General features: G+C 43.1%; 1 protein-coding gene across 4 annotated transcripts in view; it reads left to right on the top strand.

Moving 5' to 3' along the window:
- Positions 1-26,668, top strand: part of LOC108704738 — a 67,631-nt gene that overhangs the window by 6,108 nt on the left and 34,855 nt on the right. The window contains exons 2-4 of one of the 4 annotated variants that reach the window (XM_041575913.1): positions 3,477-3,806; positions 3,980-4,279; positions 4,489-4,773. In XM_041575913.1, the coding sequence (XP_041431847.1) occupies positions 3,477-3,806; positions 3,980-4,279; positions 4,489-4,773 (915 nt within the window). Of the gene's footprint in view, positions 1-3,476; positions 3,807-3,979; positions 4,280-4,488; positions 4,774-22,726; positions 23,006-24,816; positions 25,006-25,621; positions 25,798-26,668 lie in introns of those variants that run through there. The other 3 variants (XM_041575915.1, XM_041575914.1, XM_018241417.2) reach the window with 3 other exon arrangements.

The raw sequence follows: 26,668 nt of genomic DNA on the forward strand, positions 1-26,668 counted from the left end.
TTCTTGTAGATCAGAATGGGTAGAAGTATAGAGAGAAGTCTTGTAGATGAGAATGGGCAGAAGTGATGAGAGAGAAGTTTTGTAGATCAGAATGGGTAGAAGTATAGAGAGAAGTCTTGTAGATGAGAATGGGCAGAAGTGATGAGAGAGAAGTTTTGTAGATGAGAATGGGTAGAAGTATAGAGAGAAGTCTTGTAGATGAGAATGGGCAGAAGTGATCAGAGGAGAAGTGAGGCGAAGATCAGAAGCAGAGCGTAGGTTTCGTGAAGGAGAGTATTTGGGGTTTAATATTAAGGGCCTTGAATGTGAGTGTAAGTAATTTGAATTTGATTCTAGAAGAGATTGGGAGCCAGTGAAGGGACATACATATGGGAGCAGCTGATGTTGAGCGGTGAGATAGATGAATGAGTCTAGCGGCCGCGTTTAGAACAGATTGGAGTTGTGAAAGGTGACTTGTTGGAATACCTGTGAGGAGTAAGTTGCAGTAATCAAGGCGGGAGATGATGAGAGACTGAATCAGTGTTTTAGTTGATTCTGAACTGAGATAGGGTCATATTCGAGCAATGTTGCGCAGTTGAATACAGCAAGATTTTGCAAGTGTTTGAATGTTGGTGAAAAAGACAGATGAGAGTCTAAGATGACTCCTAGGCAGCCTGTGTGGTGGAATGAAAGGTGGTGTTGTTTACTGTGAGTGATATCTGAGGGACAGGGGAAGATCTTGGAGGAAATATATTTATACATAGTTATCATATCACCCCTTAAGCGCCTCTTCTCCAGAGTGAACATCCCCAATTTGGCCAGTCTTTCCTCATAGCTAAGATTTTCCCTTGACCAGCTTAGTTGCCCTTCTCTGTACCCTCTCTAATAGTGATGGGCAATTTTCTCTTTGCCACAAAATTGCAAATTTCCAGCAAAATTTGCGAAATGGATGAAAAATTTGTGAAGCGTGAATTTTGACACCGGTGACAACTTCGACGCCAGTGACATTGGACGCCCATTAATCGTCGCCAGCATCTAAATTGTCGCCGGTGTTGGATCTGTCGCCATCATCCAAAAAACTTTGACGCCATTGTCGAAACCGTTGCTGGCATCAACGTTTTTCCAATGCTGGTGAATTTTCATGGCAAATTAGCAAATCTATTCGTCGGTGGCGAAGCATGGAAATTTGCTGCAAATTTGCGCCTGGCAAATAAATTTGCCCATCACTACTCCTGTTTGAGTGATGGAGACCAAAACTGTAGGGCATATTCTAGATGGGGCCTTACCAGTGCTCTATACAGTGGGACCCCCTCCTCCCGTGACTCTCTGCCCCATTTAATACAAGTCAAGACCTTATTTGCCCTTGATGCTGCTGGCTGGCATTACTTGCTACAGACAAGTTTATTATCTACAAGGACTCCAAGCTCCGTCTCCATTATGGATTTGCCTAGTGCAGTCCCATTAAGGGTATAAGTGGATATTGTTACATCCCAGGTGCAGGACTTTACATTTATCAACATTGAATCTCATTTGCCACTTAGCTGCCCAGATTGCCAGTTAGTCAAGATCCTGTTGCAAGTGCCACATCCTGTGCCATAAAATTATCAAGTTTATAAACTTGTTCCCATTAACTGATCTGGCAGTACTGTTGCTCCAGTCAATATCTGGGTAATTCCCACATTATCATTACTTTACCCAAACTAGCAGCCTTTTCTATTTGCATCAGGAGCTTCGCCTCCTCCTCGTCACTTACATTAGGGGGTCTATAGCGACGCCTACAATTAATTTGCTGGACTCTTTACAATTGGTGAAAACTCCACCCATAAGACTTCAGCCACCTCATTTTCTAACATAACCTCCTCCTTTATATTAGATTTAAATCCTGCCTAACATACAGACATACCCCTCCTCCTTTTCTATTGCCTCTGTCCCTGGGAAACAAAGTATAGCCACTGATATTTACTGGCCAGTCATGTGACTCATTCAGACATGTTTCAGCCAATCACATCATATTTTCCCACCAGCAGCTCCAGCTCTCCCATTTTACCAGTCAGACTGGTTGCATTTACAAACATACATTTATTACTGGTCCCATATTGAACATATGACATGTGCTCCTCCCTATCCTTAACCCCCAGCCAAATCTTCTCCCCCATTTTCCCTTTCTTTGCCCACTATCTCATCTAACCTGTCTTCCACTGAATCTTTTACTGAACCCTCCCCCCACACCTAGTTTAAAATCTCCTCCAGCCATCTAGCCATCTTCTCTCTAGCCATCTTCTCTCCCAAAACAGCTGCCCCATCATCATTGAGGTGCCCCCATCCCTGGCAAAGAGCCTGTAGCCGACTGAGAAATCAGCCCAGTTCTCCAAAAACCCCAAACCCTCCTCCCTACACCAATCTCTCAGCCCCACATTAATCTCCCTACGCTCCTGTTGTCTCCTTAGTGTTGCTCGTGGCTCAGGGAATATCTCTGAGAAAATTACCTTGGAAGTCCTCGCCCTCAGCTTTGCACCTAGTTCTTTAAAATCATTATTCTTTTAAATATCTCTCTTCATTAGTTCATCTTTAGCCTATGAGTAAAGTGTTATAAACACACCTGGGTACAAATACGTATTGTATCTCCTAGCTAACCCTCTGCATTTCTACTCACAATTAATATTAATTGTGACTTGGGAATTCATCCGCTGTCCTCAGCCAGCTCAAATAGCTAAATTCATTTAATTTCACAACTTAATGAATTCACCAATTCATTCTCCCCCATACCATACCAAGTCAATCCTCTTTTTAGAAACTATTTCATAAATATATTTACACTCAATTGCTATTTCATTGCACCATTGAGAACAACCCATGGGAGTTCCACATTGGTCTCAAATACATAGGTGAGTTGATCTTCTCTGCACCAAAAGATTTTGTGATGTGTCGCTAATTATAGTTCAGCAGTGACACTTTCCATCCACTTTGTATATGTTGCAACAGTTATGCCTTAGAGCCTTTGTTATTTAGCACAAAGACCTGACCATGCAAATAGTTCCCAAATTACTCTCCTTTACTCCCCAACAGTCAGTTTGATTTAAAAGCCCTGCATCTGGGCTACAAGCAGTAAGAGTCGGACACAAACTTTTATCTCCAGGTTTTTCACCCCTCGAGATCATAGGCTGAGATACATAAAATGTGAGGAAAGTCTTTAAACAAATACCTAGGGCACCCCCCAGGACCCAAGATTTATGTTGTTGTCTGGAACAGAGGAATCCCCATACTTTTTTATGTAGACATGGCCAATTCTAAGCAGTCACTCCAAACTGATAAGCGAAAGCAATACTTATCTCCCTTCCCCTACACTGTCACCTCAGTCACTGGTCACTGGCCATTTCAGATTCCTTTGGCAGTTTTGGAAAAAACTGGAGAGTGAGAGCTGTGGAAAAAAACAAAAGAAAAAACAATTGTAGGACTGGGTACATATGTCACTTACCTTTGTCTCTCTGTACCTGCAGGTGCTGCTCTGGAGGTGTTTGCTCCTTCCCCCCAAATATCTGCAAAGGGATCCAACATCCTGATTCAATGCACATTCCATGTCAGGACATTACCTGCTAATCCCAAATTCTTGACCATAAAGTGGGATTTGTATGGAAGGAGAATACTGACGTATGACAATGGAGTGAGCACAACAGACCCCCGGTTCTCTCTGAACTTATATACAGCATCATTGGGAGAGGCCTCTCTGTCTGTGTCTAATACACAGGTATCTGATGGTGGGAGATACACCTGTACAGTCACTTATGGTACTGAGCAACAAGAGACACAAATCATACTGGAAATTCAAGGTACTATAAAAACACTATATTCAGTGTAATCTTGGAGGTATTGGCTGCTGTAGTATATTGAGGGACATTGGATTGCTGATCATTTTAGACATAGTTTATAATTATATTAGTTACTTACTAATTACATTTACTCTTTGAATATCAGTTATACAAATAGAAATCATTTCTTTCAGCCCCCCCACAGATCACAATCACTAATAAAGTTGTTAGTGAGAATAAGGAGAGTGTCCTGAGAGCCTCCATCACTGGCTTCTACCCCCAGGATCTTGATGTTAAATGGCTGAGAGATGGGGAGATATTACCTGGTGTTACTGTGAATAAGTCCCAGAGAGACCCAGATGGCACCCACAGTACAACCAGCACAGTGACCATTGTACCCACCAAGGAGAACAGGAACCAGATCTTCTCTGTCCGGGTCCAACATTTCTCTCTCACTGTCCCTCTACAGGAGGATTTCCAGCTCATCTATGGAGGTAATAATGGTTGGACACAGTCTTTATCACTAGCAGTTGTTTGTATAATCACAGTTAATATGAAGATCTAATGACAGATAATTTACAAATGATTTGCCAGGATAATTGTCATATATGTTTTATGATCTTGTAATTATATATAAACATATTTATGTGCATAGTCTGTGCCTTCAAATACATAATCTTCACAGTGTAATTTGCCCTTCCAGTTGCCCCGTCCATACACATTATCCATGAGCCATTTTATGTGAATAAGGAACAGACACTGATGTGCAGAGTGTGGGGGTATTACCCAGAATCCATTGCTGTGAGTTGGTTAGTGAATGGAAGTCATGTGGAAGCCTCAGAGATAAAGAGGATTAACAGTTCTGCTCTGGAGTCTTCCTACCAGTTCCTCCCAACAGCTGAGAGTCAGGGGATGGAGATCTCTTGTGTGGTGGAACATCAGGCCCTCACCCAACCTCTTGTGGAGACACTAAAGGTGCAACTCACAGGTGAGAAAGGGCTGAGGGTACAACTGAACTTTAAAACCTAGAACTATTGGCCTGAATAGGATATACAGTAGCTGAAAATATCAATAAAGGAGTTACCAAAATGTGACTGGTTGTCCTGTTGGAAAACAACTTTCCTTGTGTGAGTTTTGTATTGGGCTGTAATGTACCTGTATTGTCTCTATTCCCTCCCTACAGATACCAAGGGGTTCCCCCCATTGGCTGTATTTGCATTTCTTTGGTTTGTCTTCTTCGTGGCTTTTTTGCTTTATCAAATTTATAAGATAATGAAGAAGAAAGGTAAGAGCTTGTTTTATCATCTTGTCTATTGCAGCTTCAGTGCTCATGATCCTCTCAGTGGAATGTAAATTGCCCCAACTTACCCTGTGACTTATAGATGATTAGGGTAATTAGGGACACTTAACCCTACTGCACTGCACTGCTCAACCAAACTTTACTCAGTTATCGATGGACTACAAATCCCACAATAATGTAACTTATAATCAAGGTTAAGTCATGCTGGGGCTGTAGTCCAACAACATTAAGGTTGTATTCTAAAAGCAATATTGTCCAATAAAACTTCCCTGAGCTCTCCAGGGACCAGGGCAGCAGTACTGTAAATGCAACATGATCCTCTGTAACATTTTTTGGCCAACCGGGAGTCCTAGGCAACCTGGCCAGCCACCTCGCCTCCCCCTGTTAGTACATGTGTGACGTGTGCCTGTGCTATGATGTTGTACATAGTGGGTGTAGTAAGGAAGCAGACAGATCCGGGATTGAGAGCCTGAACTAGGGGTAGGAAGATGACTGTTTAAAAGTTACCTGCCCAGTGCCCCCCTATTGTTGCACCCTAGGCACGTGCCTATTCTGCCTACCCATAGTAGCCCTGGTAACACTATTGTGGTCTACAGTAGACCAATAAGGGTTCATGTCCAGCTATACAGCAGAGCAAGGGTTGATGAAAATGACATAACTGAAGTATATAAAACACACCAGAAAGTAACCATGTGGCAGTTTCCAATTTATTTTGTAAGGTCCAAGGGAAAAACAGCAGAAGCAAACCCTTCTATACAAAACAAAATTGCAGTTCTGGAGTCTCACATGGGTCTATTCAAATTCTGAACAGTAGTAAAGCAGTAGACCTGACGTGCCCTTTCCTTTATCCCTGAAGACTGTCTATCAAGTCTCTCCTGGGGGCTCCTTTTATGCCCCTATTGGCCCAGACTCCCAGCAGGTCCCTATTATTCTCATACAGGTGAGTGGAGATGTGTTGGAGCCTATGAGACAGGATTATCTCCCCCACGTGACTCTGCTTATTGTTCTATTGAGGCAGATGAAGACTTGGAGAAACAACAGGCTGCCAGAAAGCAGTTCCATCCTAAAGTGCTGGCTCTTTCTGAAATCACATGACCAGGCAAAATGAGCTGAGATGCACCTACACACCAATATTACAACTAAATACACTTGCTGGTTCAGCAATGACATTTTATATTGTACAGTGAATTATTTGCAGTGTAAACGTCTCATTAAGTAATAAACACTGCACCATAACAATCATGACAGAATCTCTTCAGGAACAAAGAACATGGAGCCACATTTACTCACATCAGCTGGGATTCTCATTGGAGGATTATTTTGTATTTTAATTCCTGGGCCCTGGAGAACTGGGGACATTTAATTGAGCAATATTGCTTTAAGAATACAACCCTGGTGTTGCTGGACTACAGCTCCCAGCATGCATCAACCTTCATTATATGTTACATTATTCTGGGATTTATAGTCCAACTGAGTCAAGTGTGGTTGAGCAGTGCAGCAGGGTGTCCCTTTAATACATACTATAGGGGTTACTTACAGTGCAGGACCAGTGTGCAAAGTGCAAAAAAAAGGCTGCAATCAGCTGCACCAGTGACAACCCTACTCACCATTGACCAATGATTTCTTATAATAACATGTGCACTTATTGTCTTTGCATTTCTATATGAATTTGTATATGACTTTTGTAGCCACCTATTTCAGATCTCCAGTCCTGGCCACTAGTGATATGTGGGGCACCTCAATACCTGCAGGACCCATGAGTTTACCCACGGATTGGGCGACTTCAGCAAACCCTTTCACTGCCGGCTTCTGGCTAGGGATGTAGCGAACTGTTCGCCTGCGAACTAGTTCGCGCGAACTTCGACTGTTCGCGTCCGCCGCAAGTTCGCGAACGTCGCGCGACGTTCGCCAATAGGCGTTCGCGTCAAAATCGCTCGACCATTCGAGCGCTAAAATCGAACGATTTTCGTTCGATTCGAACGAAAATCGTTCGATCGAACGATTAAAATCCTTCGATCGTTCGAATCGAACAATTTTCGGATGTTCGAAGTTCGCGAACAGTTCGCGAACTGTTCGCATTTTTTGCCGGTGTTCGCGAACGGCGTTCGCGAACACATACTCGGCGGTTCGCTACATCCCTACTTCTGGCATTCTTTTTTATACACACACTCGCCCCGACATAATCGTTATCACTACTGCGCACTATGTATGACGGAGTAGCATCTTCTCCCCTACCTCTTTCTGTTGGAGTTCCTCAAGGCTCTGTCTTGGGACCATTACTATTCTCCCTCTATACTCCCTCCCTTGGCAAATGAATCAACTCGTATGGTTTCCACTACCACCTCTATGCTGACGATACTCAGATCTATCTCTCATCTCCTGATCTCAACCCAGAACTCCTAACTCGCGTCTCCTCCTGCCTGTCCGCTATCTCTACCTGGATGTCACAACGCTACCTTAAATTAAACCTCTCTAAAACTGAAATGATTCTCTTTCCTCCAACTAACACCAGTAACATCCCCGAAGTATCCATCATAGTTAACAATTCCACTATCACCCCCTCTCCCCAGGCCCGGTGCCTTGGGGTTATCCTAGATTCTGCCCTGTCATTCTCTCCTCATATCCAGTCACTTATTAAATCATGTCACTTCCACCTAAGGAACATATCCAAAATACCATCATTTATCACCCAAGATGCTGCCAAAATTCTTATTCACTCTCTCATCATATCGCGTCTAGACTACTGTAACTCTCTTTTAATTGGCCTCCCCCTCCAGAGACTGTCAGCTCTCCAGTCCATAATGAACACTGCTGCGAGGCTCATACACCTCAGCAACCGCTCCTCCTCTGCCTCGCCATTCTGTCAATCCCTGCACTGGCTTCCGTTACCTTTCAGAATCAAATTCAAATTAATGACCCTGACATTCAAAGCACTTCATAACTCTGCCCCACCCTACATCTCTGAACTCATCTCTATATACTCACCCACTCGCTTACTACTCTCCTCTACTGACCTGCTCCTCAACTCTTCTCTCATTATTTCCTCACATGCTCACATTCAAGACTTTGCAAGGGCTGCACCCCTCCTCTGGAACTCTCTCCCACAGTCTGTCCGACTTTCTCCCAACCTTTCTGCTTTCAATAAATCTCTTAAAACGCACTTCTTTCGAGAAGCCTCCCCTCACTCTGCTTAGCTACCAAACGCAACAGCACATACAGTACCACATTTCTCACCCACTTAATTCAATCTTGCCCACTCCCACACCTTGTGTATTACTACCTTCCCTTTAGAGTGTAAGCTCTTTTGCATAGGGCCTTCCTCAGCTTTTGTACCTGTATTGACTGTGATGTATGTAACTCCATATGTTCTATGTATAGAATTCATGTGATTTAGTTGTATAATCACATTTACTTTACAGTGCTACGCAATATGTTGGCGCTATATAAATACATGTTAATAATAATGTTAATAATAATGCTTGTGAGTAGAATATAATACATTCTTTTTCTCTCTGCAGATCTGTAGTCCCAGTGGATCCATATAAAAACCAATAATATACTATTTGGAGCTAAAAAGTTACTGGGCACTAAAAAATCAACTCTGTATAAGGGATATAGGTTCTGACACAAGCCAATTCTTCAGGACACTGGAAGGCCAATAATCTCTAGTGAAAAGCAGAATATCAATATTTCAGTTTATGCCCCATCCAGAGACTGTGATTGTCCTGTTTGAAGTTTGTTTTTAAGAGGATCCAACAGACAATTCTTTATTTTCCCAATTTAATGGTTACATTGCCTATAAAGGTCTCTCCCCAGCTTGGGATCTTCTGCTTGTCTGATAATGCTCAGCTAGTGACTATTATACAGAATAAAGATCCCATTTATAGATCAATACTCATATTTAGATGAAATCAGTGTGTACCCTAGTAGTACTAGTAAATCTCAGTGGATCAGCATGAGATCAATGAGAGGGTGACTTAATTCCCAGGATTTGCATAGATAAAATTTATATATAGACATAGTCATATTAGTAATATCAGATGAAGCTCTAAGGGGGAAATTTACTAAAGGGCGAAGTGGCTAAAGCTGCCGTTACTTCATTTTGCCACTTTGCCACTTTACTAAGGGCGTAAATTCGCTAGAGAAAGAGATAGACTCTGGCGCAACTTCGCACTCTAACTGTTTTTTTTGGGTACCCTCCTTCCCCCCTACATTTGCTAACATATGGCACCTAAACTATACTGTGGGCACATGTGTAGGGCAATATAACAACTTTATATAATTATATTAAGGTTCCCTGGCCTTGTGTAGTGTAATGTATTTGCTGCAACATATACAGCCATTGTACTTTAACTGCACGCTGTATGCTAATTAGGTATCGCTAGTGTAACTTTGAACTGATTATCGTATTTTCGTATTATCGTTAGTGAATTTGCTCTAAATGTCAATATTACACCAGGCAACACAGCAGATATGATCTTCAATGAAATGTGGGGGATATGAATGTGGATACAATGAGATCGTTTACTAGATAAGGATTATACCTGATGGACTTTGTTCAGCACCAACTGAGACAACAAAGTAAACAAATAAATAAAAAAAATAAAAAAATAGTTATTTAAAGATAATTACCTACATGTTTATAAGGCAGTCGAGTAAAAAAATAGCTTGAAAAGGATTCTGTCATGGGAAAACGTCTTTTTTTTCAAAACACAACAGTTAATAGTTTTTCTGCCGCAGAATCCTTCATTAAAATCCATTTTTCAAAAGCGGTAACAGATTTTTTAAATTTAATTTTGAAATCTGCCATGGGGATAAACATGTTGTTAGTTTCCTAGGTGCCATCAGTCTTGTGACTTTGATAAACTTCATTATCTCTGTGAAGTTTTAGTGATATCACCTCCTCCCTTTCCAGCCCAGCAGCAGAACAATGGGCAGGTAAGAGGATATTGACTCCCTGATACCTCTGCTAAAGGATTCAGCTGCCTGAACTGTTAGGAGCTCTATGGGCTAATATCACTGCTGCTACTGTGGGTAAACAGGCAAAAATGCCTATACAGGTATAGGACCAGTTATCCAGAATGCTCGGGACCTGGGAATTTCCAGATAATGGATGTTTCCATAATTTGGATCTTCATACCTTAAGTCTACTAGAAAATCTCTTAAACATTAAACCCAATAGGCTGATTTTGCCTCCAATAAGGATTGTTTATATTTTAGTTTGGATTATTTGATTATAATGGAGTCTATGAGAGACAGCCTTTGTGTAATTTAGAGCATTCTGGATAATGGGTTTCCAGATAACAAATCCCACACCTGTACACTACATATGGATCCTGTTTCTATACAATCTTTGGGTGTGAAAGTTACTAAAGGAATGGAGAGATTTAGTAGAGAGTTCTACTCCAAACCAACAGATAGGAACCTACTGCTACATTCTAAGAGTTATTATCTGGTGCATATTAACAAAAATCCCCAGAAATCAATTGTCACAGGTGGAAAGGAATGTGAGTGAATAAGAGAGAACAACAGAGAGAAGAAATGGACAGAAAGTTTCTGACACGGGACTAAACCCCATATGTACTGGATAAGGCTAAGGATAGGGGGAGATTGAGGGGTGGGGACCCACTTATTCCCATTATCACTCAGTTCAGTGGGAGAAGTGAAAGTAAAGAGTTTGTATTGTTATATATCATATTGGGATTGTTGTATCCACTAGTGGAAAGGTTCTGAACACTTGGAAACATTGTGCTGTTTGGGTCAAGAACTTACTTTTAATTCATTGAAGTTTTACATGAAGTGACGTGAATATTATGTACGTTTTTTATTTTTCTATATTTTTGTTTTTGCTTTTTTTGGTCACTGCTATTACAGTGACTTTGGCTATGGCGGTTATTTTGGCCATGAGCACCACTTCAATCAATCAATCAATAAAAAATCTTTAGTGTCAATATGCTTGTTACAGTATATTGAAATTTCTGTTTCACCCAGGCCCCCCCCCCCAAGGTGCAGACATTAAAACAATATTTTTAAAATTGATAAAAACCTTTTTTCACCTACTTAAATCAGGGAAAAGGTTTTGCCGTATCCTGGCCAAAACTTAGAGACTTAAAAGGAGTTTCTATCCTCAGGCCATTCGACTGCTGAACCAGGACATGCCACGTTACCCATCATTTCCCATAGCCCTTCCCCCTTCTTTTTCTCACTCGCACCTATTTGACCTACAGTATGTGACACTCTACAATACAGTATTGCACTGCTGTTTTTTTATATTTTATATGTTTTATACAATCTTCACTCACTGTCACTATGTAAATAATATGGTTTTTGTCACCTTGCCCATATCTACTACCCCTTCTCCCTTTTTCACTTGCACCTACTTGATCTATGTAATACATTACAACACCACAATACAGTACTATACAATCCACATATATTGCACTTTAATTCTGTGTACTGTTACTGCACCGTCTTCTTTTGTTTTATTTCACCATCACCATAATATGGTTATTTGGTGTACTGTACTGCTTTTTTAATATTTAATATTTTTATATTTATCTTCACTCACTGTCACTTATGTAAATAACATGGTTCATCTTGTTTTACATATTCTCTGCTGCTATACTTAATTTTAAAAAAAATTAAATTTTTTTATGTCAAATTTTTTTTGTACTTAGTTAGTAGTAGTATTAGTAGTATTTAACTAGTATGTTTTAACTTTGCACAGTCTAAAAAAGTGGATCAGGATGTATTTCACTGCCTGTTGTACCTATGGACAAATAAAGAATCTTATCTACCTATTCCATGAGTTGTATAGTTTTAGTATGAAGCATTACTTGTGTCTCCTCCCAGAATGCATATAGTCTGACACATAGTCCAACTCATTTCTCTTCTCTAATTGATGGGTGGGGCTTCTTCTGTTGACCCCTCCCCCACTTCCATTTGGTCCGGCCTTCATGGCTGTAGAAGCGAGTCTGTAGGTGGAGCTCAGAGGTAAAACCCATTTTCCTGTTCACAACTGAGTGAATATAAGGTTAAATCTCTAATTTTCCTGCTCTGTTTATCTTTCAGCAAAGCTCAAGGTGCAGGAGCCAATAAATGTCACATTCCAGGGGTCCCAGAATCTGGACCTGACCCTGCAGATTTTTTACCCTAAAAACATTAGGATAAAGGGGGGCTGTGGAAAGGCGCGACAACAACCTTCCAAGAAAGACTGGAGAGAAAACTCAGATTTAAAGTGTTTATAGTGTTTCTAAGGATCTCTTTAAAGGAGAACTAAACCCTAAAAATGAATGTGGCTAAAAATGTCCTATTTTCTATAGTGAACTTATTGCACGAGGCTAAAGTTTGAGCTTGTCAATAGCAGCAATGATCCAGGACTTCAAACTTGTCACAGGGGGTCACCATCTTGGAAAGTGTCTGTGACACTCACATGCTCAGTGGGCTCTGATTGGCTGTTGAGAAGCTAAGCTTAGGGCTCGTCACTAATTATCCAGCAGCAGAAAATGAGCTTCCCTGGCTGTAATATAAGCTGATGCTACAGGTTTGCTGATTATTCAATTCTGATGCTAATTGCACTGGTTTCTGTGCTGCCATGTAGTAATTATGTGTATTAATTACTAATCAGCCTTATATTGTGACATTTCTATTCTATGTGTACTGTATATTGTGAGTGGCTCCCTAAGCTCAGTAAGTGACAGCAGCACAGAGCATGTGAATCAGTGAATCAGCAGAAAAGAAGATGGGGAGCTACTGGGGCATCTTTGGAGACACAGATCTTTACTGCTAAAGGGCTGTGGTTGCCTTGGGCTGGTACACAAGCACAAAACATCATGTACAGCATTTCTACCTACTTCTTTAGTTTAACTTTCCTTGTCCTTTAAGGATTCAGCCTTCAGGGTGCAAGCGACCTGGGAACATGGATCAATGGGTGACCCAGAATCCAGAGAAGTGTCTGTGGCAGGTACAGTTACTGACCCAGGATAATGGGGCTCACTCCTTATACTGTAATGGGATTCCTGTAGCCAATAGGTTTCATTCAGGGGTGTATTCAATCCAGGTTTTGGATCAGGATATGGCCAAATCTAAGTGTTTTGTGCAGGGAATGGATTTTCTTATGAAATGTTTTGTATTGGATCAGTATAACAGAGAGTGGATGTGATTGATACAAGTACTGGAAACACATTCACATTTAATTTACTTCTTTCTGTTGCACATTTCCCCTGGTAGTAAAACCTTTATCTCCAATTAGCAGAGGTGGAATGAGGGGCTCATCTTCTCCTACATCTCTGTTACTCATGTAGTTAGGCAGTGAGGGTGGGTAAAGACACTTTGGGGAATATTTAGCAAACACATTGGCCTGGGAAGAGAATGAAGGATTTGCCCGACTTCCCCAAGGGAACCCGGAGCGGAGATTGTGGGGGTGGCAGAAATGGGTCTCATCTCCATTGAAGAATGAGGAGGCCAAGGGCACAGGGTTGAGTCAATTTAAAACAGATTTTGCCAACCTGCCAAAGTCATTAATGACCCAGTTGCCAGTAGGAAACACTTTCTAATGAAATTCATTACATTGCAAAAGTTTTTTTTTTCCTGTGCACAAAAATAAAAAAAAAATTCCTGGCGAAGCAAAATACATGGCAAATTCTAAAACTGGAGAATTTGCTCACAAACCTGTATCATACATTCATCATCATCATTTATTTATATAGCGCTGTCAAGATACGCAGTGCTTTACTGCAGTTATAGCAAACAGGGAATAAATGGTGGATAACAAACAAGGATTACAGATACAATAGGGTTAGAAGGACCTAGAGATGTGTGGAAACTGTGGGAGGAAGAGATGCCAATAACTGCAATTACCAGATAACTTCTCTGAGAAATGAATTCCCCCTTAACAGAAAACCCGACATAGACTGAGAGAAGGGAGGGGTTTGTTTATACAGAGCTCACTGTCTCCGTTTAAACCAATAATTTAGTAGAAAGGATGAGAAGAGGAGAAAGTACTAACAATTATATATTAGGAAAATGTAATTTAATGAATAGAATTGGCAGAACACATTTCCCACATGGTATAGGCATTTACTTCCCCTTTAATCTGCTCTTATTGCTTATCTCTATAAGCTGATAAGGACTGAAAGTTGCAATGGTGAGACCCGTGCCCTTTTCTCTAAACTGATTATACAACTGCTGACAAATGATTATACAAGTCCCATTCTATAGTCCCTTAAGCAGAGTTTCCCAGCAGCCGGTTATACAGAGTTAATAAAGAACTGACACATTTTATCATAAATGAAAATGACTGGAGGACCTGCCTCAATGTAACAAATACTAAGAGATAATGTATGGGGGTCCCACTTGCAGAATGGTGGGCAAAACTGGGGGTGAGTGAATGTGGGTTAAAAAGGTAAAAGAGTGAGTGGGGGGTGAATAGAATATGGTTATAGAATGATGGGGCAGTAATTACTGAATAGACATAGAAGGGGAAGAATTAAAGGTGCAGTCTCCATATAACAGATGGGGGTGATGAGGAAGGTCATGGGCAGTCAGTACAAGCAACAGCACCAATCCTTCTTACCTCCCTTTGCATTAGGTCGATGTTGGGAGTCTATCTTCCTGTTTGGGCAGAAGCACCTTGCCATCGTTACTTGGAACAGTCTTTGTGATAAGACCGATAGGCCAATTGTTACGATGAGCGTCTTTTTCTTTGAGGAGAACAACGTCCCCAACTTACAGGTCGGGTTTACTGACTTGCCATTTTCTGCGACTTTGAAGGTTGCAAAGGTACTCCATCTCCCAACGGCTCCAAAATGCATTAGCAAGATGTTGAACCCGTTTCCATTGTTGTTTGTAAACGCTGATACAATTGAAAGCCTGAGGTGGAATAGTATCGACCCCAATCTCTTGAGTGAGAAGGGTGGCTGGAGTTAACTTAGTTTTGCCCATGACGAATCCTGCATCTATTTCACCGTTGGAGTGTACAACTCGGAGATAAGCTACTGCAGCTTTGGCTTCCATGGATGCATCTGAAAAGACATGGATCTCCAGCTTGGTAGCATTCTTCAAGGAAGCAGGAATATAAGAGCGTGGTATCTTAAACTATTGCAATGCCTGGAGGGACTGCTTCCAGGATTCCCACCTTTGTTGTTTTTCTTTGGATAAAGGGGTATCCCAGTCAGTGTTCTCTGTAGTGAGTTGTCTGAGTAATATCTTACCCTGAATGGTAAAGGCTGCTATGAATCCCAAGGGATCGTAGATGCTGTTCACTGCAGACAGTACTCCTCTTTTTGTGAAGGGCTTCTCATAGGCTGATGTTTGAAATGTGAACGTGTCTTGTTTCACATCCCACAGCAACCCAAGGCTGCGTTGTGTGAGGGAAAGGTCAGATTCTAGTCGGAATTCCTTAGCACTGACAGCATGATCATCAAAGGGAAATGCTCCCATTACCTCATTGCTGTTGGAGATGATTTTGTGTAGTCTGAGATAGGCAGTAGCGAGCATGTTCTGAGTTCTGGTGAGAAGGTCAATGGCCTCTTCTTCCGTTGGTAGAGAGTTAAGACCGTCATCCATGTAGAAATTCCTTTCGACAAACTGACGTGCATTCGTTCCAAACTCTTGTTCACCCTCTTGGGCTGTTTTTCTCAGTCCGTAAATGGCGACTGCGGGGGAAGGGCTATTCCCGAAAACGTGAACCTTCATTCGAAAGTCGATGACCTCATTATTGACATCATTGCTGCGATACCATCGGAATCTGAGGAAGTTTCTGTTATCTTCACGGACGATGAAACAATGGAACATTTGTTGAATGTCGGCCATAATGGCAACTGGCTCTTGTCTAAAGCGGAGTGGGACTCCTAGGAGGTTGTTGTTCAGGTTAGGTCCAGATAGAAGATTGTCATTGAAACACCTTCTTGACAAGCACTTGAGTCAAAGACCACTCTAATCTGGTCAGGCTTGCGAGGATGGTAGACACCAAAACATGGAAGGTACCAGCATTCTTCTCCATGTGAAAGAGGGGGTGCTGGTTCAGCATGATCTCTCTCGAACACCTTCTGCATAAATTCAACAAAATGTTTCTTCATTTCCGGTTTCCGGGTGCGCTCTAAGGAGATAAACCGTAAATCTGCATGTTTATTATCTGGCATTCTCTTTCTCAGAGTGCGAAATGGTAGCGGTGCCACCCAGCTGTTGGAATCATCTTGATAGAACTCTTTACTCATGGTTCTCAAGAATTATTTGTCTTCCATTGTGGCTGCTAACTCATTGTATTTTTGTGGTTACCTCAAACACTGTGTTACCAATGTTGTCATCCCGAAAGATGAATGCTTTCCCATCCTCTAGTATAATGCTCTCTTGTGTACCATTGCTACACAGCTTTTCTTTCACACTATAGTGATGTTGTTGTCGTGGAAAGCAAGTGGTACGTCCATTGGGCAGGATGTGTGTTTTGAAGGAAGAAACAGAGAGAGGTTTCCCGGCATTGCTAAGACAGACGTTGCCTATAATGACCCAGCCAAGATCCAGATTCTGGGCGTAAGGTGCATCATGTGGGCCGCTGATTTGACGGCACACCTTGTGCACCCTTAGAATGTCTCTCTTGAGTAGCAACAGGATATCAGCATTTTCATCGAAGGCTGGTATTTGTTCAGCTATGTCCTTCAAGTGAGCATGGTGCAAGGCAGATTCAGGAGTGGGAATCTCATCCTTGTTGGTTGGGATCTGATTACACTAGATGATAGTAGGCAAGGGTATTTCCAAGTTGCTATTGAGAGGAGTAACTACAAGGCCACTGGCTCTTCTACCCAAGACTTCTGTAATGCCTGCACAAGTACCTAGGGTATAAGGTAGAGCATCTCCTGCGATGCCTAAGAGATCAAAGAACCTTGTACTTGTGAGAGATCGGTTGCTCTGATCATCCAGAATGGTGTAAGTCTTATGGTGTTTTCAGGTTGGCCCTTTGTGTATACATGAACCAAGCATATCTTAGCGCAGGATTTCTCACAAAGTCCTTCTCCACAGACTTCAGTGCATGTTGAGGACACTAGTGTGGAGGTAGTTATTTGTTCGACATGCTCCCCGCCAAGCTTTCCCCTGGGGAAAATGTCTGTGAGTGGAGTAGTGCTGTTTTGGTACAGATGAAGGGCTTGTACGTGGTTGTCACTCCCGCAATCCTTGCATTTAATGATGGCCTTACAGTCCTTTGCAAGGTGTTCTGAGGAGGCACAGCATCTGAAACAAACTCCAAATTCCTTTAAAAGTTCCTGTAGAGGTTTCTTTCTCAAGCCGATGCACTTATTAAGTGGATGTGGCTTTTTATGTATGGGGCATTGACGATTTGGATCCTCTAGTTTCTTGTTTTGTCCAGTCCCTTGAAGAACTGTAGCAGGTTGAACATCTGTCCTTTTTACTGATACTGGGCCCCTGCGGTCTCTGTGTGTTGTGCGTGTGTTTGCAAGTAATGGAGATGGTGGACTGAGAGGATTACAGTCACCGTACAAGAAACTTGGGTCGTTCTTAGAATCCGCAATTTCTTTTATGAAGTTACAGAAATAGGAAAGGGAGGAAAGGCAACTCCGTACTTTTTCTTGTAAGTAGATCCCTGACTAACCCATTTTTCTTGGATGCCATAAGGTAGCTTAAGGACAATAGGGTTGATGCCACGAGGGGTGTCAAGGTAACTAAGCCCCGGTAGGCAGGTGTCTGCTTTAGCTAGTTGGAGCTCTAGTAGAAGATCACAGAGTTCTTGAAGCTTTAGATTGCCTTTAGCTGTAATCCTTGGAAAACCTTGCAACCTTTTGAGTAGGGCATCTTCGATGGTTTCAGAACTGCCAAAACTACGTTCAAGTCTGTCCCATGCAGCGTCGAGACCTGTAGCAGGATTGGAAGTATAAACTCTTTTAAGTCTCTTGATGCGTTCAGCAGACTGGGGACCTAGCCACCTGATGAGTAGATCCAGTTCCTCTGCAGGAGTAATATCGAACTCGCTGAAAGTGGCTTTAAAGGTGTATTTCCAGCCTCTGTAATTTTCCGGTTTGTCATCAAACATGGTGAGGCCCGTCCTGGTGAGTTCTCTGCGAAGGATATACTTCGCAAACTGTGACATGTCTGTGTTTTCAGACTTTGGGTATTCGATTGCAGGCGGAACAGAGTTGATTGTAGTGGCAGGTACATTGATGTTGAGTGGCTTGGGAACATAAGATGGTGCCAAGGAGTTTAACACCGGAGCTGGGGTACAGTCCAAGGGTGTGTGGGTTTGTAGCTGTAAATTAGTGGGTTGGTTAGTAGGTGGCAGGTTACTGTGATATTGAGGTAGACGGTCTTTTCTACCCATACTTGTTTCTGTCGCTTGTGAAGGAGCAGTAAATGGAAAGAGAACACCTTGGTTAAGTGCTTTGGCTGCTATGACGAGTTTCGATGAGGTCTGTGATGAAACTGATGCATAGGATTTAACAGAGTGATTGCTACTGACGCCTCTTTCATTGTCACTTACAGCTTGTTCTAAGACTCTTACTCTTGCCATGTCTTTGGCGTGCTCACATTGTTTCTCCAAAACTTCCATCTGCGCGTTTTTCCACGCAGCCTCAGCTTCCATCTCTGCCTTCTTCTGTGCGGCCTCATCTTCCATCTCTGCCTTCTTCTGTGCGGCCTCATCTTCCATCTCTGCCTTCTTCTGTGCGGCCTCAGCTTCCATCTCTGCCTTCTTCTGTGCTTTCTCTTGGGTGAAGGCTGCCTGGATTTTAGAAGCTTCGGCATCAGCTCGGGCTTTGATGAGTTGTTGACTGAGAGTAGAAGATGTTGATCTTAAGGATTTGGAAGATCGTGTGGAGCACTTAGAAGTTGTGGAGAGATGGGATCTGAAGTCATAGAGATGTGCGATTTTTACATCTGTTTTTGTCCTTGTTTGTATTACTAAACCATCTCTTTCAAGATTGAGTTCATTCAATTCCTTTAGTTCTTGTAAGGAATTTTCTGTGTTGTGCCGCTTTAAGAGATCAGCATATTTGTCAGACAGTCTTTGATAGTTCTCATAAGCAGCATTCAATTGCTTAACAGAGCCCTCTAGGTGCAATACCTCATGAGTTGGTTGTGACAGAGCTGACATGCATTCAATAGTCTTAAGGTGGCCATACACGGATAGATCCGCTCGTTTGGCGATGTCGCCAAACGAGCGGATCTCCCTCCGATATGCCCACCTTGAGGTGGGCAATATCGGGCTGATCCGATCGTGGGCCCTAGGGCCCAACGATCGGATCCTAGCGCTCGCAAACGGGCGGTCAACGAACAGATGCGGCCGTGATCTGACGGGATTTTTAACCCCATCCGATCGAGATCTGGCCGACTTTCGGGCCAGATCTCGATCGGGGAAGCCCGTCGGGGGCCCCCATACACGAGCCAATAAGCTGCCGACACAGTCTGTCGGCAGCTTTTATCGGCCCGTGTATGGCCACCTTTAGACCATAAGTGGCTGATGTTTCTCAGCAGCTCCTCCTTGTCAGCCTCATAGTTCTCTTGAACCTTCCAAGTTGGTTTCGTCAAACGTTTCTGTTTTATGAGTAGGGATGTAGCGAACGGCGGAGAAAATGTTCGCGAACATATTCGCGAACGTGCGTCCAAAAATGCGAACGTCGCAAACCCCATAGACTTCAATGGGAAGCCGAATTTTAAAAGCTAGAAAAGACATTTCTGGCCAGAAAAATGATTTTAAAGTTGTTTAAAGGGTGCAACGACCTGGACAGTGGCATGCCAGAGGGGGATCAAGGGCAAAAATGTATCTGAAAAATACATTGTTGACACAGCGCTGCGTTTTGTGCTGTAAAGGGCAGAAATCACACTACGTCACTCAGGTGATGTTTCTGGACACGGAATGTGAAAAAGCTCACACAGCTAGGTGGCACTTGGTTAAAGACTGGGCAAACAATGCCTGCAAGGGCAACGTATACAGTAGTGGATACGGAATATATTATTGCTGCTGTAAAAACATCACTCAGGTGATGTTTACGGACACGGAATTATTATTGTTATTTAGACAGAATGTGAAAAAGCTCACACAGCTAAGTGGCACTTGCATACCTCCCAACTGTCCCTCTTTTGACCACTCAACCCCCTGTCCCTCTTTTGTACTGGAAAGTCCCTCTTTTCTCTGCACTGAACAGCCAGAAAAAAAACAGTTTCTAACTTAATTGGCTTTTGGCAGAGAGCTCAGAACAGCTAACAGGTGCAAATAAGATACTTTGTAACAATTTTGACTCTGGTTGGCGCTGGTAGTGGTGAACTACTAGGAGGAGCAGCACACCAGTCCCTCTTTTCTCTGCACTGAACAGCCAGAAAAAAAACAGTTTCTAACTTAATTAGCTTTTGGCAGAGAGCTCAGAACAGCTAACAGGTGCAAATAAGATACTTTGTAACAATTTTGACTCTGGTTGGTGCTGGTAGTGGTGAACTACTAGGAGGAGCAGCACACCAGTCCCTCTTTTCTCTGCACTGAACAGCCAGAAAAAAAACAGTTTCTAACTTAATTAGCTTTTGGCAGAAAGCTCAGAACAGCTAACAGGTGCAAATAAGATACTTTGTAACAATTTTGACTCTGGTTGGTGCTGGTAGTGGTTAACTACTAGGAGGAGCAGCACACCAGTCCCTCTTTTCTCTGCACTGAACAGCCAGAAAAAAAACAGTTTCTAACTTAATTAGCTTTTGGCAGAGAGCTCAGAACAGCTAACAGGTGCAAATAAGATACTTTGTAACAATTTTGACTCTGGTTGGTGCTGGTAGTGGTGAACTACTAGGAGCAGCACACCAGTCCCACTCCCCAACACAGCTAGACTAATAGCACTGGGCTCTTATAGTAGCAAAGTAAAAAAACAAAAAAGAAAATAAAAGCAGTCCTTACAAGGACTATTGGGTTATTACAGCAGTCAGCAGATGAGATCAGAAGAGATCAGTGCCCACAGCAGCTACATACAGAGCACTGCAGTAGAAGGTAGATTACTAGTCAGCAAAGCTAACTAACCTGAAATGTCCCTCAAATCCCTGCAGACTTCTGTCCCTCCAATACAGAGCAGTATCAAGTAGATTACTAGCCAGCAAAGTTACTATCAACTGTCCCTCAAATCACTAAACAGCTCTCTCCCTACACTAGCTCTTCCAAGCACACACAGGCAGAATGAAAAAACGCTGCAGGGCTTCAGTTTATATATGGAAGGGGAGTGGTCCAGGGGGTGTGGGGGTGGTCCAGGAGGGAGAGCTTCCTGATTGGCTGCCATGTATCTGCTGGTCTGGGGTGAGAGGTCAAAAATAAGCGCCAGCTAAGGCCAACCGAAATTGGCGAACGTCGCGCGATGTTCGCGAACATTCGGCGGACGCGAACACCCGATGTTCGCGCAAATTAGTTCGCGGGCGAACAGTCCGCGACATCCCTATTTATGAGGCTTTGAGGATCTGACCCCTGAGCTGTAAGAAGTTCAGGTTCTTGCTGGTGCATTGTGATGTCAGGCAGAGGGGAGAATCACAAGCAAGGAGTGTTTACATAGAAATATCTCAATCTTCTGCCTCAGGGAGATGGTTTCCTAGGCAACCAGTGGGAGGGGGAGCGAGGGACTAGTTTAGCAATGGCAGTGCAAGTTAACTTTGAATGTACAGAGATTTTAGATTCACTTGCAGACAGACTGAATATGGTGTATTCTTGGAGCACATTAAATGACCGTTGCATGAACAGTTTCTTCATTAATCTGTGCAGAAAACGGATGAATCTTATGCTGAGGTTTCCTTGCTGCCTGGAGTATGGGGACTTGCACATATATTCTGCTATAATCCAGTGTCTATATACATCTCACTACACGTGCAAGCTGCTAAGGATCCTTTGGAAGATATTCGCTGATCTTTTAAGATCCTTTCACAGATTTTTTGACTGTTCTGCCTCTCCAGTCTAAGCACTACAATGTGATCTCGTCTTAACTCACGGTTGTGTTGAGATATCTATAACTGCAGTCTTAGGTAGATTGGCTGACAGTGACTCCATCCAATGACACCTTGAAGATCGTGAAGAAGTTTATTTAAACTGTGTAGATCAAATACCGATGAACTAATGGATAGGTGAAAAAATCATAGTGTGAACAGCTAACATAACATAACATAACATTAGCTATATAAATACATGTTAATAATAATAATAATAATAATAACAGAGCATGTAACTGAATGCAGGATGAAGTTGGAATGAGCTAGACCAGGGGTCAGCGACCTTTACGATCAAAAGAGCCATTTTGCCCCTCTCCCACTAAAGAAAAATAGTCTGGAGCCGCAAAACATAACACATCTTATAAACTTTTTTAACCTTTTTTTTAATTTTAACTGTTACAACAACAGAATACAACAAACAGAAGTGCAGTGTGTATGTGTAGGGCTACTTTGAAAAAAATGAAACACTGAATAGCCCTATTAAATGCTGGTGTTTCTCATCTGTTTAATGTGACTTCCATGCTGATCGTCTCTCTCTTGTCTTGAGTGTGTGACGGCGGTAAGGACCATGAGGAATCATCTTGCTGTGGCTCAGTCTTTGCCACTTCTGGGACGTCTTTACAGCCCTCGCACCTGCTGGCGGCTTCTTGAGTATTCTTACCGCGGTCACACACTCAAGAAGCCGCCAGCAGGTGCGAGGACTGTAAATACGACCTGACAGAAAGCCAGAAGACTGAGCCGCAGCAAGCAGGATGAAGAGCCGCACGTTCCCTACCCCTGAGCTGGAGTGAGAAGTAGGGGAGGAGACGAGGGATGAGATGAGGCTAAGGGAAGAGAGATGAGACACATAAGAAAAAGGCAAACAATGCATGTGTACCGGAAAAGAAAAGTCACCTCGCACACCCTGGCCTTCAGCAGCTCTGCCAGGTGCTCAATTACCTGGAGGGATCGGCACCCTCCTCAACCAGTAGTAAGGAAAAAAGGCAATGGCACACTGGACACGATCAAGCAGGGAAAACCCTTGCAAAGATTTATCGTGTGCAAATAAATCTTTGCAAGGGTTTTCCCTGCTTGATCGTGTCCAGTGTGCCATTGCCTTTTTTCCTTTTTCCTTAAACAATGCATGTGTAACATAAAGGCAAACAATGCATGTGTAACATAAAGGCAAACAATGCATGTGTAACATAAAGGCAAACAATGCATGTGTAACATAAAGGCAAACAATGCATGTGTAACATAAAGGCAAACAATGCATGTGTAACATAAAGGCAAACAATGCATGTGTAACATGACAGACAGACACAGACAGACACAGACAGACACAGACTGAGACAGACAAAGACACAGACAGAGCTGGAACATTTATCCGCAGTGAACAGAAAGGACACTAAGTCCGCAGTGGCTAAGCATCTATTGGACAAACATAATGGGGATATTAAAATACATTTCCAGGTTATTGATACAGTCTCAGTGGGGCCAAGAGGTTGGGAATCTGGATAAATTGTTACTACGTAAGGAGGCGTACTGGATATATCAGCTTAGTTCTACTGAATCTTTTGGGGGGTTAAATAGGCAGTGGGAGGTTTCCTGCTTCTATTAATTCTGGGGGATCATTGTTTGCGATAATTTAGGGAACGGGGTTTGGATATTTAATCCATTATTAAGACATACTGAATGATAATATATATATCCTTTACTTTTTTTATTCTGACAATATAGGGAGTTATATGTTGAATATTGGTTATTCCATCAAGGTTCACTTCTTTGGAGTCTTTAGGTACCATTAGCAACATGGTTTATCTAGAATGGCAAGATAAGATGAATACTATGTAGTGCTATTTATAATTATTTGTTATAATGTTTCTGGTTTTATTGTATATATTGTGAGTATTAATGTGGGGATTAACACTTGTCTGAAGATGCATGTTTACATATGGTTTTCAATGAAAGGGTTAAACCTTGTGGGGAGGGTTGGGAGACTGCAATAGGGAGGGGCTGGATGTCTCTTATATACCTTGAGTTTGGGGTGTTTGTTGGCTCCTGAGGAAGTGGCGAGAGCCATGAAACGCGTTGAGTGTACATACGGAACGCATTTTAGGACATCATGCCCCTACTTACCTTTGACGCATGCGTTGTCCTCTGCCTTCTCCATAGCGCATCGTTGCCAGTTGTAGTCACGCCTGCTCCAAATGCGCCATCACTCCTCCGCTCTGCAGCCTCCCTCCTCAGACGTCACTCATCACAGCTCCGCCCTCAGACTTCCTCCTTCGGCTGTCAGGTATTGGGTCTTCGGCATCACGCGTCTTCCCTCAGGCACTTCCATCAGGCATCAAGCGTCTTCCATCAGGCATAAAGCGTCTTCCATCAGGCATCAGGCGTCTTCCATCAGGCATCAGGCGTCTTCCATCAGGCGATGCCTGATGGAAGACGCCTGATGCCTGATGGAAGACGCTTGATGCCTGATGGAAGACGCCTGATGCCTGATGGAAGATGCCTGATGCCTGATGCCTGATGGAAGACGCTTTATGCCTGATGGAAGACGCCTGATGGAAGACGCGTGATGCCGAAGACCCAATACCTGACAGCCGAAGGAGGAAGTCTGAGGGCGGAGCTGTGATGAGTGACGTCTGAGGAGGGAGGCTGCAGAGCGGAGGAGTGACGGCGCATTTGGAGCAGGCGTGACTACAACTGGCAACGATGCGCTATGGAGAAGGCAGAGGACAATGCATGCGTCAAAGGTAAGTAGGGGCATGATGTCCTAAAATGCGTTCCGTATGAACAGCCCAATATGCAATGTGGGGCATGCTTTTTTCTACTATCATTTTAAAATGCTGGAATAAAGGTTTATATTTTTAATTTTTCTACTTCCTGGATTCCTTGGTGCTGCACCTACAGACTCATTTAACTCATTGGAAGTAACCGTTGGGATCTTCGGTTTTGTGACATGCGCAAGTGAATCCATAGTACCTGGTAAGTGCCCCCACTATTTTTTCAAGTTTGTAAAGACACAGACAGACAAATGGTTAATAGTGACAGAATATAGGGGGGGAGGTACAATAAGTTGCCTGTAATTGGCCCTGGGGAGATAAAATACTTCTGCACATTTAACCCTACTTGACCCTGGAAATAGGGATTTAACCCTTCATGTGTCAGGTGCACTAAAGGTGAGTTTCCCGTGTAATGTGCATGTGCCCAGCTTGATGTAATACACGGGGACTTGGGGGGCAGTAAGGGAGAGGGCAGCAGTGCAGTGTATATGAAAATACCCCACTTATTTTGCTACAATCAGTTCTTATCTCTGGGCCCCGGGGCCCATCAGGCTGTTTGGAGGAAACATAATGACAGTGCACTTATTTAGCCCACATTCAATTGCCATCCAGGCACTGGGGATAAACTTGTGTGTGTAACTGTAAGTGTGTGAGTGTGGGTGTGTATTCTCTGTGTGTCACGTTATATAAGTGAAAGTGAAAGGAATCCCAATCCAGCCATTTGGCTCTGCAGAACAGACACTGGATTTGTAGAAGTGATATTTCCCTGGTCTGTGTCCCAGTTCCCCCAGGGGCAGTTAAATGGATTTACCCCACAGGTATTTGTCAGAAGGGAAGGACACACAGGATTAAGCAGAGGGGCACAAGAGCTGACTGTTACTGGATAATGTGTGCGGGACAATGAGGAATAAAAGAAACCTGGGAGGAGTCACTGTACTGATCTCGTTCCTCAGGATCCAGGGAATTCTCTGCCTCCTCCTCCTGCCCCAGACACGTAAGTCATTGCCCTGCACTGGGGGTACAGATATTTATGCACCAATATTACTGAGTATTTATATAGCACTGCCCCAAGGGACTTCATCTGCCCATGGATTTAGTCTGGGCTGATGGTGAGATCTCCTTTCCTCCCCACCAATGAATCACTCATTCCCCCCCTCTCTTGGTAGGGAATCCCATAACCTGACTGTCCTTACAGTAAAGAACCCCTTCCTATGCTGATGGTGAGATCTCCTTTCCTCCCCACCAATGAATCACTCATTCCCCCCCTCTCTTGGTAGGGAATCCCATTAACCTGACTGCCCTTACAGTAAAGAACCCCTTCCTATGCTGATGGTGAGATCTCCTTTCCTCCCCACCAATGAATCACTCATTCTCCTCTCTTGGTAGGGAATCCCATAACCTGACTGTCCTTACAGTAAAGAACCCCTTCCTATGCTGATGGTGAGATCTCCTTTCCTCCCCACCAATGAATCACTCATTCCCCCCCTCTCTTGGTAGGGAATCCCATAACCTGACTGTCCTTACAGTAAAGAACCCCTTCCTATGCTGATGGTGAGATCTCCTTTCCTCCCCACCAATGAATCACTCATTCCCCCTCTCTTGATAGGGAATCCCATAACCTGACTGTCCTTACAGTAAAGAACCCCTTCCTATGCTGATGGTGAGATCTCCTTTCCTCCCCACCAATGAATCACTCATTCCCCCTCTCTTGATAGGGAATCCCATAACCTGACTGTCCTTACAGTAAAGAACCCCTTCCTATGCTGATGGTGAGATCTCCTTTCCTCCCCACCAATGAATCACTCATTCCCCCTCTCTTGATAGGGAATCCCATAACCTGACTGTCCTTACAGTAAAGAACCCCT

Source organism: Xenopus laevis, chromosome 9_10L (genome assembly GCF_017654675.1).
Source record: "Xenopus laevis strain J_2021 chromosome 9_10L, Xenopus_laevis_v10.1, whole genome shotgun sequence".
Classification (NCBI taxonomy): Eukaryota; Metazoa; Chordata; class Amphibia; order Anura; family Pipidae; genus Xenopus; species Xenopus laevis.